We start from the raw sequence: 21,961 nt of genomic DNA, 5'->3' as shown, positions 1-21,961 counted from the left end.
TTGAATCCAGATCAGGAGTCAGCCAATTTGTTCTGTAAGGGGCCAGATAGGGAAGATTGGGGGGTTTGTTTGCAACTACTCACTCTGCCGTTGTCTGAAAGCAGCCGTAGACGGTATATACACGGATGGGCATGGTTGTGTCCCAATACAAATGTATATACAAAAACAGACCGGGATGGCTCTGGCCAGTGGGCCGTGGTGTGCGGAGCCCTAATCGAGAACAGTGTTAATAGAGCCAGGGTTTCCCCATCTGGCTCTGTTGACACTTTAGCCAGTTGGTGTTTGTCGTGGGGCTGTCCTATATATCGGAGGATGTTTAGCAGCGTCCCTGCCCTAGATGCCAGCAACGACTCTAGCTGCAGTGATCAGAAATGTACCCCCCAAACTGCCAAAGTCTTCTGGGGGACAAAGTTGCCTTCCATTGATTTAACTCTGATCTAGGTGAGGAAAATAACCTGATGACGAGTAATAGGAAATATTGCCCTCAAACTACAAAAAGAGGGAGGTGGTAGAAGAGCTGAGACCCATGGTATTTTTGTCGTAGGTAGGTCAAGGTCCCCTGCAAGGAGTTATTATCACCACCTAAATTTAGAAAGCAGTTCAGAAAAACAACTGAAATGGCAGATGCTTGAGAAGTGCTCTGTTAGTAATGCCAATAAGAACTCAACCTACTTTTATGACAGGCACAAGAAACAAAGCCGTTCAACACCATAGCAGGTCCCAGTGGGACTCTGAGTTGGAAGGTTGGCTGTGAGCTGGAAAGCTGGGGAAAAAAGCCAGAGGGTCTAGTTCCCACTTGAGCAAGGGATTATTTTTTCTGCTTATCTGACTCAGAACCAACACCGGCAGGGTGATTTTTGAATCACTCTCACATGTTGCTCATTGTTTGGACAGGGCCAGACAAAAATGGTCCAGTTTCATTGAAAACTGGCAGAAACACATGTTTTTGAAAGCTAAAAACAGCATAGCATTCATGAGCGCACCTCAAAGAATGCTGTCCTCCTGTCCTTTAGGATAAACACCTGTTTTGCAATTAGGAGGGGGCCATCATTGCAAAGAGGAGCCATCTTTCGTTAAGAAATTGTTAGGTTTCCTTTTCCTCATTGCTATGATTGTGTTTTTAATAATTAAAAAAATTTGAGCACAATTACAAACACTATCAGGCAGACGATCGTCACTTTAAATAAACAAAAAAGGATAGCCCCCATTTTCTTAGGAATTTTAGTTAAGCCTCTTGAGCTGAGTGTCCTTCCTGACTTGAAAAGAAAAAAAAAAATACATTGATCCTTTTCTCCTTAAACAAAATTCTCTTTCATTAGCCATATATATACATATATATACATACATATATATTGACATATATATAAAATTGTATATATATACATATATACATATATATATATAATTAATTGGAAGAAAACTGTGGTCTATGTCCAAGGACATAGACCTGCTGCTGTCACTGTGTCGTGTGGCCACAGCAGATACACTCAGGAAACCACGTCTCTGGGCCACCAGTACCTCTGAAAGGGGATCATCTGGTGGATAAAGGGACAATTTCTTTTATTCTTGGGATCATGAAAGAAGGTGCTAAAATCAGGCTCTTCATAGCCTCCCGGAAATCTGCATTCCAATGCTACCCCAAGGGACCCAGCTCCTAAATCCCGCCTGTCTGGGCCACGTGTTCCGGTGAATCCCCACCTGCCTTCCCCGCAGGCTGGTCCGCTGCGAGCGGACTTGGGACACGTCTGACGGCAGTCCTTCCTCTCTGTCCCCCAGGTTACCACGGCCTCTACTGTGAGGAGGAGTACAACGAGTGCCTCTCTGCCCCGTGCCTCAACGCGGCCACCTGCAGGGACCTGGTTAACGGCTATGAGTGCGTGTGCCTGGCCGAGTACAAAGGTGAGTGTCCCCGGGACCTTCCCGCGCTGGACTGGCGCTGCACGACGCCATGGATCCCTCCGCCTGAATGTATTCACCTTTCCCCGGAGCAGGAAATTGTTCTCAATAAAAAATACTGGTGGTGGGATGATTTATGAGGCTGAGGAGACCCATTCGCAGCTCTCGGGTTTCCTCTTGATAAACTGAAAAATCTCTCTCCTGCCCTTTTCTTCTTATATCCTCTCTTCTCTGTTGAATGTGCAGAAAGCCGAGGATAAGGAATGGCAGTGCGTGGACGGCCCGGCGCAGATCCTAGGACAGTACTGCGTGGGGCGGCGGGAGCGGGTAGCCTGTGCACCCTGCCGGGCGGGGGCGGGTTGCTGCGCCCCCTGGTGGCGGGGCAGGTGGACCCTCACCTACTGGCGTGGAAGTGAATTCCCATTAAGTGATCCAGCTGGGAGGGAAATGTTAGTTCATTTGCGTGGACGCCTGTCAGAGTCACTCTGAAAGAGCGTTTGACACTGATGAGGTGTTTATAATGAGTAGACACTGTTCTAAGTCCTCACGTGCGTGAACTCGTAAGTCCTCACTCAGACCCTTGCCTCTTCCTCTGTGATGGGCTCGGGCCACTGTGGGTGGACAGTGTGGCTTCATGGAGTCAGACATCCTGGGCTGGCACTGAGCCGGGAGAGTCTGTAATCAGCGGCTGCCTAAGCCCCAACGTCAGGGCTGGGTTTAGATTTTTGTAATGCTTTTGTGGCCTCTGTTTATAACCCTTTTACTTAACCTCTTGCTTCATCCCGTTTGCTTGATTGACACCATCCATCTGCCCGGCGACCTTGCGTGGCAGCCCTGTTGCTTCTCTTTGGATGGACCTGCCTTTATTTTCTGTGAACCTCAAGGGTTTGCAGGCCACTGGGATGAACTGGATGGAGCCCCTGGGTGGAGGGGCGGAAGCTGGGCCAAGTCTTCGTGTTGTGTTCCGCAGAGCTGAAGCTTCTTTGGTCTATGATGCTCATGCAGAGCCAAAGTCCACTGACTTGTACAAGGGCCAGTGTGCTGGGTTCATCCACACAGCTTCTGAGTTCTGGGTACGTCAGAGCATCGAGAAACAGGGAGTCCACTCAGTTCTGGAAAGGAGCAATGAGTCAGGAGACCTAAGTAGCTCATCCCAATCCTGCCACTGGCTTCTCAGTGAGCCTGGATAAATCTCTTAAACTGACCGGTCTCCATCTTACCTCTACAAAGTATGGACTGGGATTGTTACTGGGACTTTGAGATTCTTTAATGACAAAATTTAGTAGTGGTGACTGCCCTTCAAAAAATTTAAAGTTTCAAAATTCTTTAGTTCATAACAGAATTTATGATAGAATTTTATGAAGCAAATTTCATCTTTGTAAATGACAGCGTCACTCATTGGGTGTGTTCTAAAGATGCCCCCAACTGTCCTGGCCCCGAGGCAGTGCTCATGATACCATGATGAAGAAGTGAGAGGTGCAGTTGCCTGGGGCGACTCACTGGTGTCTCCGCAGATTTGTAGACTGTGCTCCTAGACGTTTTCACTTCCTCCTTCCATTTTTCTCAGTGGGCATTCCCAACTTTTTCCACTTCCCCCAAGCTCCGTGTTAGTCACTCACCCTTAGAATAGGACTGGCTTTTCACTTCCCTCTTCATGGCATGAAAGAGAGGTGATCATTTGTAAACATTTTCAAATCGATCTAATTTTCCACATTCTGCACTCCTGGTCCACAGAGTCTGCTAGTGGGCTGTGTAAACAGGCGGCAGCTTCACCCCTGCAGATCCTGATTCAGGGTATCCGGGGTGGGGCCCAGGAATTTAAGTTTCTGGAGAGTTCTCAGGTGCTGACTGACATGCTGGCCGGCGCACCACCTGATCAGAGCCCATGCCCTACAAACCTGCCCACAGTCACAACCGCTAACACCTTCTTTTCTTCCACGTTAGATGATCATGTGCCCTCATCCTGCTGAAGGTGAACCCTTCCCTATATGTTCTCCGTTCCACCCCTTCCACCTCTCTGTGACCTTCTTCCGTCAATGAGGACCTCTGCGGGGGTGACTCAGGAGGTAGATAACCCTGGAGGGCATATCAGACACATCCGAGGGTGCGGCGTTCCAGCAAAGGGCACAGGTGCTGGGGGTCTTTGCATACAAACGGGCGAGGGGATAGGGTTCTGGGGAGAACCGAGGACTCAATGACCCGCTGAGCCCAAAGGAGCCCTCAGCCCTTGGAGAGCCCATACACGCTGTGAACGTGCCACCTGTTACCCCATGAGCAGAGGGCTCTGATCGCGTGGATACTGCTGTCCTCACAGAGAACTGTGCAGTGGGGCTGACCTGGTCCTTTCTCTTTTGAGTGGCCGGGAGGGAATGGCCCCTGTTCATACCTGGAGAACCCTGAGAATCCCAAACAGGGAGGACCGCCCTGTGCCTTAGTCATCAGGACTCTATTGGCTAGTCCCCTCGTGTCAAATGTCTCTGCCTGGCGTTGCATGGGGAGCTGGACTAGCAACTCAAAAAAGGAAAAAAAATCTAGGGAATAGAAACAAAATTTGCAATGACAACCAACAGCGCTGAACACTCAAGAGAAGAAGTGACTCAAGTAACAAATACTGCTCAACGTTTATTTTCGACCTGGAAACGCCAGAGGAGGAACTAAGTCATAATAGAAGTAAAAGTAAGAGGAAACGGAAGCCATGAGCCCGAAAGATAGGAAATGTGGTGAGAAGACTCAAGAGACCTGTTTCCGTCTGAGTGACTGGCGCTGCCGGAGCAGGAAGGCCTGGCTACGAAACCGGAACTGACTCGTTGCTGGAAGGAGAAGTCTGTGCATGTGAGGAAATGGGAGTTTTCCAATTGAATGGGCCTCCTCGGTGCCGGAGGGTGGATCAAGGCGGCGGTGCACAGTTTCGGCAACGGTGTGCAGCTGGAGATTTCCTGGTAGAATGTCCAGATCCAGGGATATAGAGCACTGTCTTCACAAGGGACTTCACAAGCAGTACAGGTCACACACAAAAGAAAGACACTCACACCAGCACCGAGACTTCTCTCCTCTCTAGTGAAACTAACCAAGAGTGAAGAAGTGCTTCAGACTTTTCAATGAAAAGGACAGTTAGTGAAGGGATTCTTTCTATTTGAAGGCAAAAGAAAGACATTTTGTACATTTAAGGATACAGGAAATACAACACCACGTACTGTCTCTCTAAGAAAGTTATTTTTAAAAGTATTCTTCGTAACATGGAGCTACATCAGAACAAAGACAGCCAGCCAGAGAGCGGGAGGTAGAGAACAAGAGGACTGGGGTTGAGAAGAAGCCTTCTCGAGATGCAAGGGAACATTTAGGTAGATGATAGTGACGTGATTGTGAATGATAATTTAATGGTGAAGAGACGTCCCTTGAAGAAATAGGTCTACCTCTGTAGTAATTAGTATTGCTGCATAATGAGTTACTGCAAGGTCATGGCTGGACACGGCACCTTTTTATTTACTAAGAGTTGCATTGGTTCCCATCTGGCTTAATGGACTTCCTGCTTGGGGCTCTCACAAGGGTGGAATCAAGACGTGGGCCAGGCTGAGTTTTCACCTGAGGCTTGAATAAGGAAGGATCAGCTTCCATGTCTCCTGACACTGATGGCAGAATCCCGATCCAGCGGCTGTAGAGATGATGAGTGCTCGCTTGTTGAAAGTCAGCCATCGCGAGAGAGCCTTCAGGTCTTCACATGTCTAACTTCAGCGGAGGCCTGTGCCTTCTTGAGGTCTCACCTGATTAAGTCAGGCCCTCCTAAAATGAACTCAAAGTCAGCTGATTAGGACCTTAACAACACCTTTAAAATCTCTTTCTTAACTTTTGCAACTCACGCACGAGGGGAGGGAATTACAACAAAGACATAACCCCTTAGGGGTCACCCTCGGGTGTGTCCATCGGACCTCTGGTTCAGGAAGAACGGAATGACCACACCGAAGCTTCCTATCATCTCAATCTATGTGTTAAAGGGAATGGGGGTGGGAAAGATGGGAAGACATACAAGTGTGTTTAAGATCTCATGCCAGTGGGCAGGTAAGGTGATGATCTAATTTTGTTATATTGATGGAGACACTGAGGTTGAGGTTTAAAAATAAGGCTGCTGAAAGCAGGACGGTCAACCCTAGCAAAGTACCAACAAGTGGGACTTCTGGACAGAGCGTGGGGAAGGGGTGGTACTCTTGGTGGACAAGGGGTGACAAGAGAGGCAGAAAGGCTAGACTCCACTCTCCAATTGGAGGACGAGTGAGGGGAGCAGAGAGGCCACAGATCTGGTGCCTTTCTCTCCTTAAAGAATGGACATTGTCTTGCTTTTTGGAAGTATTTCTCCTGAGATATATTTACGTATAAGATGTATTGGTAAACTTGATTGCATTATTGGGGGAGGGGTGGGCTTCAATTCCTAACTAACTAGTACTTAGCTCTGGAGTTAGAACGTAGGTTGTGTGTTGGGGGAGGGGAGGGGACTTTAATTTCTTATTTTACAAATGTATTTTTTTATGCATGTCTTTTTTTAAGTGGTGAGTCTCACTGTTTTATGTTAAAAAAAAATTAAATAAGTGAATATAATAACTTCCTAAAAAGAATGCATATAATAATAGGAAGTCAGGCAAATACAGCTAGGAACGTTCTGCAAGAGGGAAGCGTGAGGAGGAACTTCTGCCAGATGTTAAAACCCATTCAAATGCTACAGTATTTATTACATTCCCATGTCACAGGTGCGAGAACGGACAGCTGACCCAGACTGAGCAATGGTCCAGAAACCCTGGTCTGTAGTGAGAGACATATAAGAGAATGAGTGACTCTTCAAGAGGACTTGCTGTGAGAGGGAAGGGAATGCTTTTGTTTTAAATAACTGGTGCTAGAAGAATTGGGCTGCTAAACAGAAAAAAAGGAAATGTTCTCGCACTTCTAAATAAATTCCATGTGAATTTAAAAAAGCACGACTTGACTTTGTATCCTCCTCTGCATACAGTAATCCTCCCCTTTGTCCTTCTTTCTTTTTCACTCCAGTTTGCTCCGAGTTGGTATAGACAGCACCTCACTTGCCTTAATTTTTATCTTTTCTTCACCCTCTTCGGTTTGGCTCTCGTCCACACCATTCGGCTAAAATGGCTTTCACGGTGACTGAACCGGACACTTTCCGACGAAACCCACGAAGCCTCTGATGCCCAGTTCCTGCCCCTTTGCCCCATCGAACCCTTGCGTCCCTGCGTTAGCTCCCAACAACTCCACTCCGGCCCCTTGGACTCCTCAGTCCCCTCCTCCGCTCAGTCCTTGTCCTCCCACACCAGGAATGCAGCGCGGCCTCGGGGTTTCCCTCTGAGCTCCTTCCTCTCGCCTGCTCTTTGCTGTCCTTCGGTCCTCTGCCTGCAGCCACTGTCTGAAATGTGGTCCCCAAACAGGGGGTTCATCCCTCCTTGAACTCCGGCAGCCTTTGGTCTGTATCTGCTGTGACAGTTCCCGGCAGCCCTGTCGGCGATCCTTTCTGGCTTCAGACTTTCTTCTCCCTTACACTAACTAAATCATAATCTAGTGAAAGGCAGCAGCTATAGAGTTGTGGTTTTTGTTTGTTTTGTTTTTTGTTTTTTTGTTGTTTTTTTTTCCCATTTTTCTGAAGCTGGAAACAGGGAGAGACAGTCAGACAGACTCCCGCATGCGCCCGACCGGGATCCACCCGGCACGCCCACCAGGGGCGACGCTCTGCCCACCAGGGGGCGATGCTCTGCCCCTCCTGGGCGTCGCCATATTGCGACTAGAGCCACTCTAGCGCCTGGGGCAGAGGCCACAGAGCCATCCCCAGCGCCCGGGCCATCTTTGCTCCAATGGAGCCTTGGCTGCGGGAGGGGAAGAGAGAGACAGAGAGGAAGGCGCGGCGGAGGGGTGGAGAAGCAAATGGGCGCTTCTCCTGTGTGCCCTGGCCGGGAATCGAACCCGGGTCCTCCGCACGCTAGGCCGACGCTCTACCGCTGAGCCAACCGGCCAGGGCTTGTTTTGTTTTTAATTCGCAGACACTTTTGACATGGTGGCTCGCACAGAGTAAATGCTAAGTAGCTATCTTGAATTGTGATCGCCACTTGACCTACCCATCAGAGGAGACCAGCTCGAGCATTTCCCCAGTAGGTTTCCACTGTGGATCGTGAAATCGTGGAAGCAACATGCAGGGAGGGGTTCGGAGCCCCTCCTTTCGGAGACACCGAGACGCTGACCCTTCCTTCCAGACCAGCTTGCAGTCCGTTCACGACGGGACACCTAACCCCGTATTGTCAGAAAGCCAAGTGCCGGCCCCACTGGCATTCATTCTTATTTCCGGCAGAACAAACAAAATGATCAACAATATACCCATCTGGAAAAAAACTTTGTTTTTTTTTTTTTAAATTGTGAAAATAACATAACAGTAATAAAAAAATTTTAGAAAAAAGAAATTTTAAAAGAGCTCATGGCTTTACAACAGACCATAAGAGGAATCATTGTCTGGCTTGTTTTTATCCTTTTTTAATACCACATTTTTTACAGTTATAATTGAGGATACCTACGGCTTTCTGTTTTTCTGTTCATACTGAACAGTATATTATGTTTGATTTCTACATTGCTGGGAAGTTTTACTAATTCTTTTTTAAATGGTTATGCAATGTTCTCATCATGGTATATTTATCCATTCCCTAGTTGCATCTAATGTGAGGCTATTATAAATTATTCTTGAATGAATACTTTTATTCCTATCATTTTCATACTTCCTGGATTTTTGAGGGGGGGAGGGAGAGGGTGAATTAGGCAGGTTTCAGAAGTGACATCAGTGGGCTCTGGGTTTGATTACGTTATATCTCATGGTGTATTTTTATAGCCTACAGATATTTATAATTGAAAAGATGAGAATTCTTTCTTTGTTGGCTAGAATTATTTCCACTGTGTCCCAGGGAATGAGAATGTCTGGATGTCTTGTGTACCTTGTCCCCTCTCCTGTGGTGGCATCTAGATGTAAAATAGCATGGCAAGGTTTTTATTCCTTTTTTCAGGCTATTATTTAATTGGAAGGGCAGACTGAGGCTGAAACACGCAAGGGGTAATAAAATTAAGGCCAGGATGTCTACGGTAATTTCTGAAATAATTTAGAAAACATTTAAGTTCTGGGAGGGTAGAAATGCCAGACATGTTTTCATGGAGGATATATAAGTTTGAATATGAGATGATGTTTTAAAGGGAACAATAAGTTCAAAGAACACCTCAAGTTAATTTTCTTTACCTGGCTTACGTATCCGTGAGATAAAACACTGGGTTTTGTTCTCAACATCTTAATCATGGCTACATTGTGATGACAACAGAGCTTTATAGTTCGTACACGACTCTGAATTTTTGTTCATTTTAATTCTAAAATTAACTTCTGTCAAGAGCCCTGTTGGAATAATAGCGATCTTTTCAGAAACATTGCCTCTCTATTCCTTAATATGAAAAGTATGAGTTTTTATTAGTTTTGACTGAATTACAGTTTATTTTTGCTTGAGACTAAACATAAGTTTCGTAATAGTGCGTGCCGCGTCCCTTGCCAATGGGTGATGCGTGCGTCATTCCACAGACTGAGTTTGAAGTGTGGACCTGGTTTTCCCTGACAGACGAGGGTGTTTTTGAGGCAGATTTGGAATGGCTTCGCACTCCTCTGGCAATCCTACCTGTGTGTCAGCCAAAGCACACGGGCCGTCGCCCCCTCCTGCAAGGACGGGGTTCTGGTGGCCGTGTGCCCCCCCCCTGCAAGGACGGGGTTCTGGTGGCTCCCACGCCGTCTCCTCCACGCGTTCAGATACGAGCCCTGCTTTAAAGGACCTCAGAGATTCTAGGGGGAGAGGATGAGACAGGAGAACAGATAAGTCAGGGCTTCGTACTGTCCACTGTGATGGCGTGGGCTCAGCACCCTCTCAGTGCACAGTGGCGGAACCAGGGGGGTCGCCTCTAGGGAGAGTCAGGCTCAGCCCTCCAGAAAAAGGGTGTTTGAGCTGGACTTGGGCAGAGAGAGAACGAGCCAGGTGAAGAGCAGCCTGAGGAAGAGGATGAAGGAAGACGCCTTGACGGAGGGCGCAGGATGCTCAGCACGCAGTGTTGTGCTTGTGCCCGGGGCCCCTTGGGGGGATGGTGCACTCAGGCGGGTGACCCCGGGGGTCCTGGGGCGGAGGGGTGGCATGGAGACCCCCTTGCCACGTCAGTCAGCAGTAGTCACGACCATGCGTTCTCTCCACTTAAGATCCCCCGCGCATCGTGGTCCAGCTGTCGTCGTCAAACTGACAAAGACGACAAGTATTTTTATTTTACACAGGGATTAGCAAGGCTCAGAGCACAGAAATGCGAAGACTCAGAGTCCTCACTGGGGACTGTTAAAACCGTCTTGCTTCGGAGTCATCGTGTCTCTGCGAAGATGAGTTTTTTGTCTGGTCTTGCTGCCAGAAAACTTTCAGTGAGTCGCAGTGACCGAGTATCTTATCTTTAGAAAAAGAGAAATAATAAAGGATAAAATAATTGCCAAAAGAAGAAAAAAAAAAAAGACCACCCAGAGAATTGAAATTGCTTATTATCTTGGGTGTTTTCATCAAATCTATGTTATTGAAGTCTTTTAAGGTTCAGATGTTTAAATATTTAGCCGAGATTTTGCTCCTCAGCCTTATTTGAAAGATGCGGTCATTTGTACACATTGATGTATTATTTATAGGAATACTGTACTGGCGGGATAGGCTAATGAGCCACCAGAAACCCAGGAAAGACCTCCTGGATTGCTCGTGGGACGCCTTCTCGGCTCCAGGGACCTCTGACCCTTCCCTGGGGCTGCATTTCTCATTACGGATAATTGAAAGCCTTTTTTTTGGTCACCTGGTTTCTCATTGGTCAGCCTCTGGAGAACTCATAAATATGTGAATCCTTGTTTTTCTCTTTGATAAAGACTTGGAAGCAGAAAAGGCTCTTTTGCACTTGATTCTTTCCGATGAGCTCTGGCTACTTGGAAATCTCAGGGAACTAGAAACAGAGACTTCTTCTGGGCAAAGTAGCCCTGCCCCCCACCCTCACCCCTCAAAGTGAAGAATGATCAGTTTTATGCTAAGAAATAATGTAGTCATTAAATTATTTTGAGCTGGTATGTTAGCACGACTCTCCTGGGTTTGTTGAGGGTGGTGAACGTCTGAAGGCTCACACAGGCCCCTGGAGACGTGCAGAGAGAAAAACAAGGCGAGGGTCTGAAAGGCACTGTAGGAAAACATCTGGCAGAATATTGTTCGTGGGTCGGCTACGATGGGTGAAGGATTAAAGGGAGTGAGAAGCCATCCACTCTACAAACGCTTTCCCAGGCGCAAGTAATGTGAGTGTGAGCACAGACGGGGCTGTTCTTGTGCCGTTTTCTCTGAAATTTTTTCCTCTTCCTTAAGCCCTACTTCTTAAAGCATTGAAGGAGCAGTGAGAGAGAAATTCCCGGGGAGAGTAGTTCCAATGACTAAATGATGAGTCACGGGGTGTGGCCGCCCTCCGCACAGTGTGAGCGAAGGAATGAAGTGTGGAGCAGATGGAGTCAATACCACTTGGTCACTAATTTGCTTCATGCTTATTTTTCATGAGCCTGTCGGGTAGGGTGAGCATATCATTATTTAGGTTCTTTTATACAGACTATCATGTAACTTATCTTCCTCCCCCGTGGGAGAGAGATGGGGAGAGAGGCCGCTTAGCCCACACATCCAACTTGGCACGCCACCGAAACTCCGGCAGGAATTCTACCTGTGGAAAAGTGTTGCGTTTTCAGTTAAAAAAAAAAATAATAAAATGATAAAACAAGACGTATTCATTGTAAAATAATTTGAACAATATAAAAATACATAATGCGAAAGTCAAAGTAATTCCTGCTCCTCCCAGTCCCACTGTGGGCATTTGTCTGCATACGTGCTCACATAGAGCTTTCTAAATATCAGCGGGAAACTTACTGATTTCACTCTGACTTTTCTTTCTTCTTTTCCAAGTGAGAGGAAGGGAGATAGACTCCTTCATGCACCCCAACCGGGATGCACCCCGCAACACCTGTCTGGGGCTGATGCTGTGCCCAGCTGGGGACAGGCTTGCAACCGAGCTATTTTTAGCACCTAAGGTGGAGGCTCCACAGAGCCATCCTCAGTGTCCGGAACTGATGTGCTCAAATCAATCGAGCCATGGCTGCAGGAGGAGAAGAGAGAGAGAAAGAAGGAGGAAGGGGAGTGGTTGAGAAGCAGATGGACGCTCTCCTGTGTGCCCTGATAAGGGATCAAACTGGAACATTCCCATGCCGGATGTTCTTTCACTGAGCCAACCAGCCAGGGCCCACTGTGATTTTTTTTGTAATTTTTTGAAGTGAGAAGTGGGGAGGCAGAGAGACAGACTCCCGCATGCACATGACTGGGATCCACCCGGCATGCCCACCGGGGGTGATACTCTGCCCATCTTGGGTGTTGCTCCATTGCAATTGGAGCCATTCTAGCGCCTGAGGTGGAGGCTATGGAACCATCCTCAGTGCCCAGGGCCAACTCTGCTCCAATGGAGCCTTGGCTGCGGGAGGGGAAGAGAGAGATAGAGAGAAAGGAGAGGCAGAAGGGTGGAGAAGCAGATGGGCACTTCTTCTGTGTGCCCTGACCGGGATCAAACCCGGAACTTCCACACACCAGGCTGATACTCTACCACTGAGCCAACCGGCCAGGGCCTATGATTTGTTTAATGCCTCTTTTTTGTTAAATGGGTGCTGAGCTATGCAGAATTTGTATGTTTGCACAGCCAGTCTGAGCTCACGCTATGCAAATTCCTCAGGTGCTAGCTGTCTCCCCTACCAGCCTTGTGTCCAGCATTCTTTCCTCAGTTTCCTCATCTGGAAATGGCAGAATGAGGGTATCTGCCTCACTGTGTGGATCAAAATAGATGGCATGCACAGTATGAGGCCTAGAACCCAGCATGTGCCCCACACGTGACCTGCAGTGCGTGGGGGAACGGTCAGGTGTGTGAGGGCTGAGTCCCGGGGGCTCCCTCTCTCGTCTGCAGTCTCCAAGTCTTCGCCTTCAGGACGCTGCCCATCAGTTACACTGACATCTTCTGAAGGTGCCTGGCTAATTTCTGTTTCTCTTGGAGACTCAGAAGGCATTTGTCTCTGGTACCTTTGATCTTTCAGACTTGAACTTTCTGTTCTCCAGGCTTTGGGACATGTGATCAGAGAAAGCACAGATGAAAGACTTACGGTAGGACCTGTGAGCAAGGACGGAATTTGTTATTTTCTCATAAAATGCATCTTTACAATAATCTAAAGCCAAGGCTGGGCGTGTGTTCACACACGCATCCACACACACGCATGCACGCACACACACACACGTGCTACCAGGATCTGCCTCGACACCATCCCAGGGTGTTCAAACCCTTTGCATGGGAGCTGGGCATTCCGTCACGAGTCACCCCTTCTGTGTCTCTTTCTCCACAGGAATACACTGTGAACTGTACAAGGACCCCTGCGCTAACGTCAGCTGTCTGAACGGAGGCACCTGCGACAGTGAGGGCCTAAACGGCACGTGTGTCTGCACACCAGGGTTTACAGGCAAGTGACCCAGGCACTGAGTCTTCACATGTACTTCAAAATCCCTGAGATTGCCACTGTTAAAAAAAACAAAAACAAAAACAAAAAAAAACAACAACCCAGGAACCTCTCTGCAAAATGTAAGTGGGCACTGCTGAGGAAAGTCTATTTCCAGACCACCCGCTGTCTGTCACTGAATGGGGCTCTTCGGAAACCAGCGCTTGCTCGCGGGCTGCTGAGGCGAGCGCTCTGGTCTGACCCCCAGGCTGTCGCGTTGACACCCGCGCGGCGCGAGTCGTTACACCAACACCGCAGGGGCTGCGTTAGTGGGAGAAGGGGAAGGAAGGACCACACGGGTCCTCTGTCGCCACTGTATTCGGCCACCACGTTTATTCTTATCGAAAGATAGATAGGGAAGGGACTCGGTTTTGAAAAATGAAAAGAAATGGCGGTGATGGTGGTTAGCCCCGGGGGGACACTCCAGGTTCCCAGGTTCCGGGTTGATTGTTAGTGAGGGTAGGGGGTGCTACAGGAGCAAGGAGGGGGCAGTGGGGAGAGAAACCGGCCCCAGGGAAAGCAGGTGGGAGGATAAGGACAAATTTAAAAGGAGCCGTGGTGGCCGCTGAGCTCTGAGTGGGAAGAGTCATTTCTAGGGGATCCGGATGCTCTTAACCTGGGCTCCTTCTAAATCACTCCTAACCTGGGCTCCTTCTAAATCACTCCCAACCTGGGCTCCTTCTAAATCACTCCTAACCTGGGCTCCTTCTAAATCACCCCTGTGGGCTTCTGGGAGTTTGAGAACCCCTGAAAGCAGATGTGAAATGTTGTGTGTATGTGTATCGGCTGAGGGGCGGCGGGGGGGGGGGGGCTCTCAAATGTTCACCAGGTTCTCAAAAGGAGCCATGAACCCCTGGGGTGGAAAAGAGTCCATCCTTTGCTTCGCCAGCAGAAGCCAGGAGTCCTGAAGTGTAGAGTGCAGGACACGCCTCTGTTTTCAGAGCTTTGCCAACCCCCCCGAAGCACCGGGGTCACTCTGGTTTGCGGGTTGGAACAGGTTGACCTCTAAGGAGCCCATAGAAGCAGATGGGTATTTAAGCCGCAGGAACACTTTGGCTGGAGAGCTCCTCACATGCTCGCCTCTCCCCTGCCAAGCCACTGTGACCACCTCCCAAACCCTGGAGAATTTTCCAGCCGCGCCTGGGTCCCCGGTCCATCCCTGCGGAGTCTCATGTGTGCTCCTGGGAAGATGCCACAACAATCAAGAAGTGGCAGAAGCAACTTCTGATCATTTCTGTATTTATCTGTTTCACATGCTGTGTGTTCCTGGGACCCAGGAGCACGGTCAGTCCAGAAAATCATTTGCAGGTGGTTTTGTTTTGCGGACTGGCTTATAAACTCACGCACAGGGGGTTACACTCATCAGTGATGCAAAAGTAATACTGGGGAAGTGTCCTATGTTTTCCAGGTATTTTTATCCCACAAATAATAACAAGCATGGAAGAAAAAGTAGAAAAGACCGTGCTGTAGGAACAAAGCCCCGTCACTTAAAACTGCACTGCGAGGAGCTGGGAGGTACCGTGGGTAACGTGTTCATGCAGAACGCGCGGGTATTTGAACACAGAAGGGACCATACCGCTCACGCTGTACTGTGACCTCCTTCCTACTTAAAAATATGCATATTGTAAATGTGTTTCCACATCAAGACATATGTTTCTAGTTTTATTATTTTCACTGGCTGCCCTTTAGTCCATTATATGAAATACCATGGTTTTTCTTTTTCTTTTTTTTTAACTCCTCATCAATTCAGCTTTTGGGGAGAGAATCTTTTTTTTTAAAGAACTTTTCCCTATTATAAATAGCACTGCATTTGAATGTTCTTGTTTGTGTACATCTTTGTGTACATATCGAATTATTTCTTTGAGCTAATTTCCCATGAATGGAATCCTGGAGGTGCAGGAGAAACTTACATATTGCCCTGCTGTTCTCCAGGAAAAAGTATTGTAACAATATGCCCTCCTATGAAGAACACACAGCATCTGTTTCTTTGTTTCCATACAAGTACCAAGGATAGTTATTCTGCTGGGCAAAAATGCATCTAAGTGTTAGGTCTCTGATTCCCAGTGAGATTGAATAGTTTGTTTTATTTAGAGCGTGGGCGCACGCATGCACATACGAGAAAGACAGACAGGAAGAGAGATGAGAAGCATCGAGATTCTTTGTTGCAGCATCTTAGTTGTTCATTGATTGCTTTTTCATATGTGCCTTGACCTGAGGGCTGCAGCTGAGCCAGTGACCCTTTGCTCAAGCCAGCAATCTTGGGCTTCAATCCAGCGACCTTGAGCTTCAAGCCAGAAACCTTTGGGCTCAAGCCAGTGACCACGGGGTCATGTCTATGATCCCACACTCAAGCCAGTGACTCCACGCTCAAGCTGGTGAGCCAGTGCTCAATCCAGTGGCCCCAGGGTTTCAAACCTGGGTCCTCAGTCTCCCAGGCCTATGGTCTATCCACTGCATCACCTCCTGGTCGGGCTGAAGACTTTTAAAATACGTTTATGGTCACTTGTGTTTCTTCTTTTATGAATTTCCTCTTTATGTTAACCTTCATTCTTGACTTGAAATGGCCCTTCATAATAAGTAGGTTACATTTTACCTGCCATAGGTTACACATATTTTTTTCCATTGTCTTTTGTCTTTTAAATGTATCTAGTGTTTATTTTGTTTTTCATATACCATATGTCAATTTGCATAGTTAAATCTTTACTTTTTCTTGCTTTATGCTGGAAAGATCCTATATATCAAGGTTTTATAAATACTCTCCTATATTATTTCAGTCACGTATGAGTTAATTTTGTACATGCAAGTGTTTAGTCCATTTGAAATTTATCTTGGTACCTTACGGGAAATGAAAGGCCATCTCTTCTCCAGAATATTTAGCAACCCTCCAGCCGCCTACTCCGCATGCACTCTTGGGCGTCGCTCAGACACCTCCACTTAAACAGGTTTTCTTCCCCTTCCCTTCTAGAGAGTTGCTTGCTCATTCCGTGGTATCACTGCCCCCGCAGGTTGCTCTGGACAGAGACCGGGAATCACTTGGTACCTTCCTCTTCTTCCTCTGACCTGTCTCCACCTGCCAAGGAGCCCTGAAACCTCCCAGACTCCCTCAGGTCCTTCTAGAGCCAGCGCCAGGCTGCCTTCGCCTCCTGCCCGCCCTGGGGCAGCCCCTTCCCACACCTATTCCCCGTCACCCCTTATACATCCAGTGGTCTACCCTCTGGACATGTTATGCATGGAGCTTCTAATCTTGTCACTCTCTGCTTAGAATTTATCAAGTGGCATTTCATCATTTTTAAGAAAAACGTTGGCCCTGGCTTGTTTGCTCAGTGGTAGAGCATTGGCCTGGCATGGGGATGTCCTGGGTTTGATTCCCGGTCAGGGCACAAGGAGAAGTGACCAGCTGCTTCTCCACTTCTCCCCATCCCCCTTCTCACTCTTTCTCTCCTCTCCTCCCACAGCCATGGTTTGATTGGTTTGAGTGCATCAGCCCCGGGCACTGAGGATGGCTCCCTGGAGCTTCCGCCTCAGGCGCATAAAATAGCTCCGTTGTGAGCAGGGTTCCATAGCAGAGCATTGGCCCCAGACAGGGGTTGCTGGCTGGATCCCTATTAGGGGAGAGGGAATCTGTCTCTGTATTTCCCCTCCTCTCAATTGGGAAAAGAAAAAAGAAAAAGAAAAAAAAGAAAAGAAAAGAAAAGAAAACTGTCAAAGCCCTTAACTTGACGGTGAAGACCTGAGTGGTCTGCCCCATCTTGCTTTTCCTGTTTGTACGGCTCGACTCCCGACACCCCGTGTCAGGCCCTTCTTGGTAACAATCTTCCCTTTAATCTCCTGTCTCCCGGTTCTCTCTGCCCCCCATTCCCTCATCTTCCCCCCCCCCCCCCCCCGGGCATTTCTTCATGGTGCTCATCCTGATCACAGGGAGCAGTAGGCCATTTCCACTGAAGTGGGTTCAGAAAGTCACATTAACTGATGTTTGAAAACAACAAATATCTATGGCTATTCAGCCCTGGTGATCTTTTAAACCATAGAGGACCATAGAGTCGTTCCTCAGGTGGTTTGGAGAGCTGTGCTGTCAATGTGGTTTACAGACGCTGGTCCCATGAGACGCTTCATGGAAAAAAGTGTCCGTGGCCAAATAAACTTGGCACGTGGCCCATGCCATGTGGAGACTCCAAGGGGCTGCCTGCATCCTACAGGCTCTGAGGGGGTCTTACAGTAAAGAATCTTATTGGCCCTTGTTTATTTTCTAAGTAAATTTAATCATAGAACCTTCTTTTTCCCTTTAAAAAGAACCCCTTGTATTCTGAGAAGGAGCGTTCCACGGAGAACGCACACGAGCTATAAATGATCCCCTCCCTGTTTCTTTGGCTGTTGTGTCCCGCACATTTTAGGTTGTATTTCCGTTTTCATTTAATTCAATGTTTTTGTTGTTTAGGTTCCTTTCGATGTTTCTCTTTGATCCGTGGATTATCGATAAGTGTGTTATATAGTTGAGACCTTTTCCCTGCACCTTGTGGCACTTCTGGGTGGCTGGCCGGCCTTCCAGCCCCTTGTCTGGAGTCTATGAGGCGGGGAAAGCTCAGGGGATCACCATCACGTTCCTCCTTGCATCCTGAGGTGCCCAGGCCGTCTGTCTCCTCGGACCCCTCAGGCGTCTCGTGCTTGCTTTATAGAAAATGTCCCGGGTGTTTCTTTGCACTTACTGGGAGGACTAGGGGAAATACTCCAACTTCTTGGAAATGCTATGCCATCTTTTTTTCTGCCACTATGGCTGTTTTTAGAATTTTTTCCGTTACTGCTGGCTTTTTAGCAGATTGACCCTGATGTGCCTTTACTGTGGTGTTTGTTGATGTTTATCCTGCTCGGGATGTGTTGTGCTTCTTGGATCTGGTTTGACAATTCTCGTCAAATCTGGAAAAATTTTTAGCCACTTTCCCTCCAAATATTATTTTATGCCCCTACTCCCGGTCCTGGGACTCTTATTACATCTGTGTGAGACTGCTGAAAATGGAACAGCAGGTCACTGACTTTCTGTTCAGTTTGAAAACTCTTTTTCCTGAGTTTCGGCTGGTCCAGCTTCTCCTGTTGTGTTTTGAGGTTCACTGACCTTTTCCTCTGAGGCCTCTGATCTAATAATATCACTCTGTATTATTTTGTTTTTAATTTGATACTGTATTTTTTTTATATCTGGAAATTCCGTTCAGTTCTTTCTTATCTCTTCCATTTTTACCCATAATTTTTCCTTTCCATTTTGAGCAGATTCTTTGTTTACTCACCAACTTCTGTTGTGTCTGGGTCTCCCCCTTTTGAACCGATGTTTCTTCTGGATACGGGTGACCTTTGCCTGCTCCCATGATTAGGGGGAAGAGTCTGCTCCCATGATTAGGGGGAAGAGTCTGCTCCCATGATTGGGGGGAGGAGTCTGCTCCCATGATTGGGGGAAGAGTCTGCTCCCATGATTGGGGGGAGGAGTCTGCTCCCATGATTTGGGGGGAAGAGTCTGCTCCCATGATTTGGGGGGAGGAGTCTGCTCCCACGATTGGGGGGAGGAGTCTGCTCCCACGATTGGGGGGAAGAGTCTGCTCCCACGGTTGGGGGGAAGAGTCTGCTCCCATGATTGGGGGGAGGAGTCTGCTCCCATGATTGGGGGAGGAGTCTGCTCCCATGATTGGGGGGAGGAGTCTGCTCCCATGATTGGGGGAGGAGTCTGCTCCCATGATTGGGGGGAAGAGTCTGCTCCCATGATTTGGGGGGAGGAGTCTGCTCCCATGATAGGGGGAGGAGTCTGCTCCCACGATTGGGGGAGGAGCCTGCTCCCACGATTGGGGGGAGGAGTCTGCTCCCACGATTGGGGGAGGAGTCTGCAGTAGCTTTTGCTCAGGGAGTCGTGGTACCCTGCTGCCAAGGCGCATGCGCCGGCTGGTCAGTCAAACACCTGCACAGTGACCGTGCACAGTTGACCCCCCGCGGTCTGCTGGGAGCTGTGGAAAACTGCTCACCCTTCTGCTTTGCTAGGCCCATGGGGTCTCATTTGCTCACGTCCAGTGTGCAGGAACCAACTGAAGGGACACAGCGTATTCCTGATGCCCCTATTCTGAGGGACTCTCTTCCGTGCTGGTCTGTCCTGGCCCCCACCAAGCCCAGCCCTCCGCAGCCCAGTGCAACCATGGCGTTCGGAACTGTCTCCAGGCAGAGAGCCAGCAGCCTCGTGGTTCTCAGCTGCGTCGTTTCCCTTCTCTCAGCAGTCACGGCCATGCTCTGTCTGTTGCCCAATGTCTTAAAAGTGTTATTTTAAAACATATATTTCATCCATTTGGATAATTTTTTACAGCGGACAAAGCAGGATCCAGTGTCTCCATCATGGGAGAGAAGTTCCAAATCCTTTTTTTTTTTTTTTTTTAAGATTCATTTCATCTGGGATCTAATACTTGTCAAGTATGAAGGCAAAATGCAAGCCCCGGTCCCGGGACTGGCACATAGCAGTCATGTATGTAATACGAGGTATTACGACTACAGTGGTTTTCATTGATAGCATTCGAGGTGGGCCCTAGCTACCAACAGCAGTGACTTCTGATTTTTTAATCTTTTTTTTTTTTAGTTTAATTTGAGGAATGCAAACAGAATTAAACAGTACGCTTGTAAATTTGCATGAATACAACAAAATTTCCTATCTACTACTCTACATAGTGCCTCTGAGAAAGTAGATTGAAAATCAATTGGAAAGATTTAAAGTCCAGACTCTGGCTTTCAGCCTTCGTCAAGTAGAAATTTCATTTTGTATTCTCTTTACAAACGTTATTTGAGCACTACAGCAATTTAAAAGTAATTGATTTTTCTCCAACTTGAACTTTTTTTAAAAAGTAAGCAAGTCAATGAAAAAGTCATGTGGCTCAAGCCAGCAAAAGCATAAAGATTTATTAAGTCAATTATGAGTAAAAAAAAAAAAAATGATGATATAATATACTAAGAACTTTTCTAGTAAAATAAGCTAGAATACATATTGCTGGAAGCTGAAATGGTAGGGTAGTGAAGTGTATAAAAACACCTAATCCTCTTAATATGGGGAAATGTCAGTGAACCTAAACTTGCTCTTCATGATTCAAAATAAATCTTCTAATACCTCACATAAAACTGATGGCAAAAAACCACGATCTCGGTGAGGCAGAGAAGAGCAGTTCTCTTTGGGAATTTTTCTGGTTGGAGTTTTTCTTACGTGGCTCCATCCTCAGACTCATTCCATTTTCCTCCCTCCAGCATGTGACACAGGTGAAGGCATCCCCACACCGAGTGAGAGCCAGCTGGGGTGGGTCACTGGTTCAACTAGAAGCCTCGGAGCGTTAGTCTGTAAAATAGGCCAGTGGAGTAAACCGAGAGATCTCGGAGAACCGTGCCTCGCTCCAGGGTTCTCCCAAGAGCACATATACTGCAGAAAGAGCTGCTGGCTCTTTGGGCCCCTGTCTGGCATGGAGTTTGTGTCATTAACTAGTGCCATCTCATCTCCAGTAGAACTCTGAGAATACCGTGGTGATGAAAGTCAGACTGGAATCTATTTGGGACTCTCTCTGGGTGTTAGATATTTGATAACTGTCTATATAGAAAGAATTCATCCTCTTTTTTTTTTTTCTCCTGCCATTCTCTCTACCTACCGAACGCTTCCAATCTAGTGGGTCCCAAGAACAGACATATCTAGGGGTCTTGGACTTCTCCTGACTGTATTAGAGACCCTCAGATGTCCAAGAACCAACACACATGTTAAGGTGGCTCTGGACCCTGACTCTGGCATTGACCTCCCTGGGGAAGCTCCGGACCAGAGCAGGACTAGATGTGCTAGACACACACACAGCTCTGGGACTGCCCGTGTGGAAGGGATGAGTCGGGAGAAGGTAGATCATTTCTGATGCCCTTGTTGCCAAGACAACAGAGCATCTTACTTCAAAGGATGCAGTGTTCCAATTGCCAGCCAAAGAAAGTTACTGTTTAGTCAATACCTCAATTAAGCTTGTCTTCCTAAATGGCTGGAAGGAAAGTGGTCCTGATGTATGTATTTGTCAAGGCCCTTCACTTCATGTTTTTACCATTTCTCAGTTCGTTCTTGTTTGTGTCTCTTCAACTAGTCTACCGTGTAATGCCGTTTGTCATGATTTAGTGATACGCTTCTCACTTACAGCGATCGCCTCATTAATAGAAAGATAACTCCTCCGGAAGTAGGTTACTAAGAGGCAATCCATCTCGTGGCTTTTCCCACTGATGTAAAACAGTGTATTTACTGCCGGAAACAAATTCACTCAGATGCTGCTGAGTTAGAGTTGACCTCGTAGGACCTAGAAGTAGTAAATGTTTCATTCGACAGATTTTCCCTTAAAAATGAAAGAGGCAGATGCCAGGTATGGAAAGAGTGTGAAAGGAAACAGACGTGGAACATTTCAGTGTGAGATT

At 47.5% G+C, this 21,961-nt stretch overlaps 1 protein-coding gene across 1 annotated transcript in view; it reads left to right on the top strand.

The window, feature by feature from the left end:
- Nucleotides 1-21,961, top strand: part of DNER (delta/notch like EGF repeat containing) — a 263,137-nt gene that overhangs the window by 222,998 nt on the left and 18,178 nt on the right. The window contains exons 9-10 of the mRNA XM_066345902.1: nucleotides 1,777-1,899; nucleotides 13,376-13,489. Of these exons, the coding sequence (XP_066201999.1) occupies nucleotides 1,777-1,899; nucleotides 13,376-13,489 (237 nt within the window). The remainder of the gene's footprint in view (nucleotides 1-1,776; nucleotides 1,900-13,375; nucleotides 13,490-21,961) is intronic.

The sequence above is a fragment of the Saccopteryx leptura genome, chromosome 7 (assembly GCF_036850995.1).
Source record: "Saccopteryx leptura isolate mSacLep1 chromosome 7, mSacLep1_pri_phased_curated, whole genome shotgun sequence".
Classification (NCBI taxonomy): domain Eukaryota; kingdom Metazoa; phylum Chordata; class Mammalia; order Chiroptera; family Emballonuridae; genus Saccopteryx; species Saccopteryx leptura.
The sequence above is the reverse complement of the archived record's forward strand: the minus strand, read 5'-3'. Positions and strand labels throughout refer to the sequence as shown.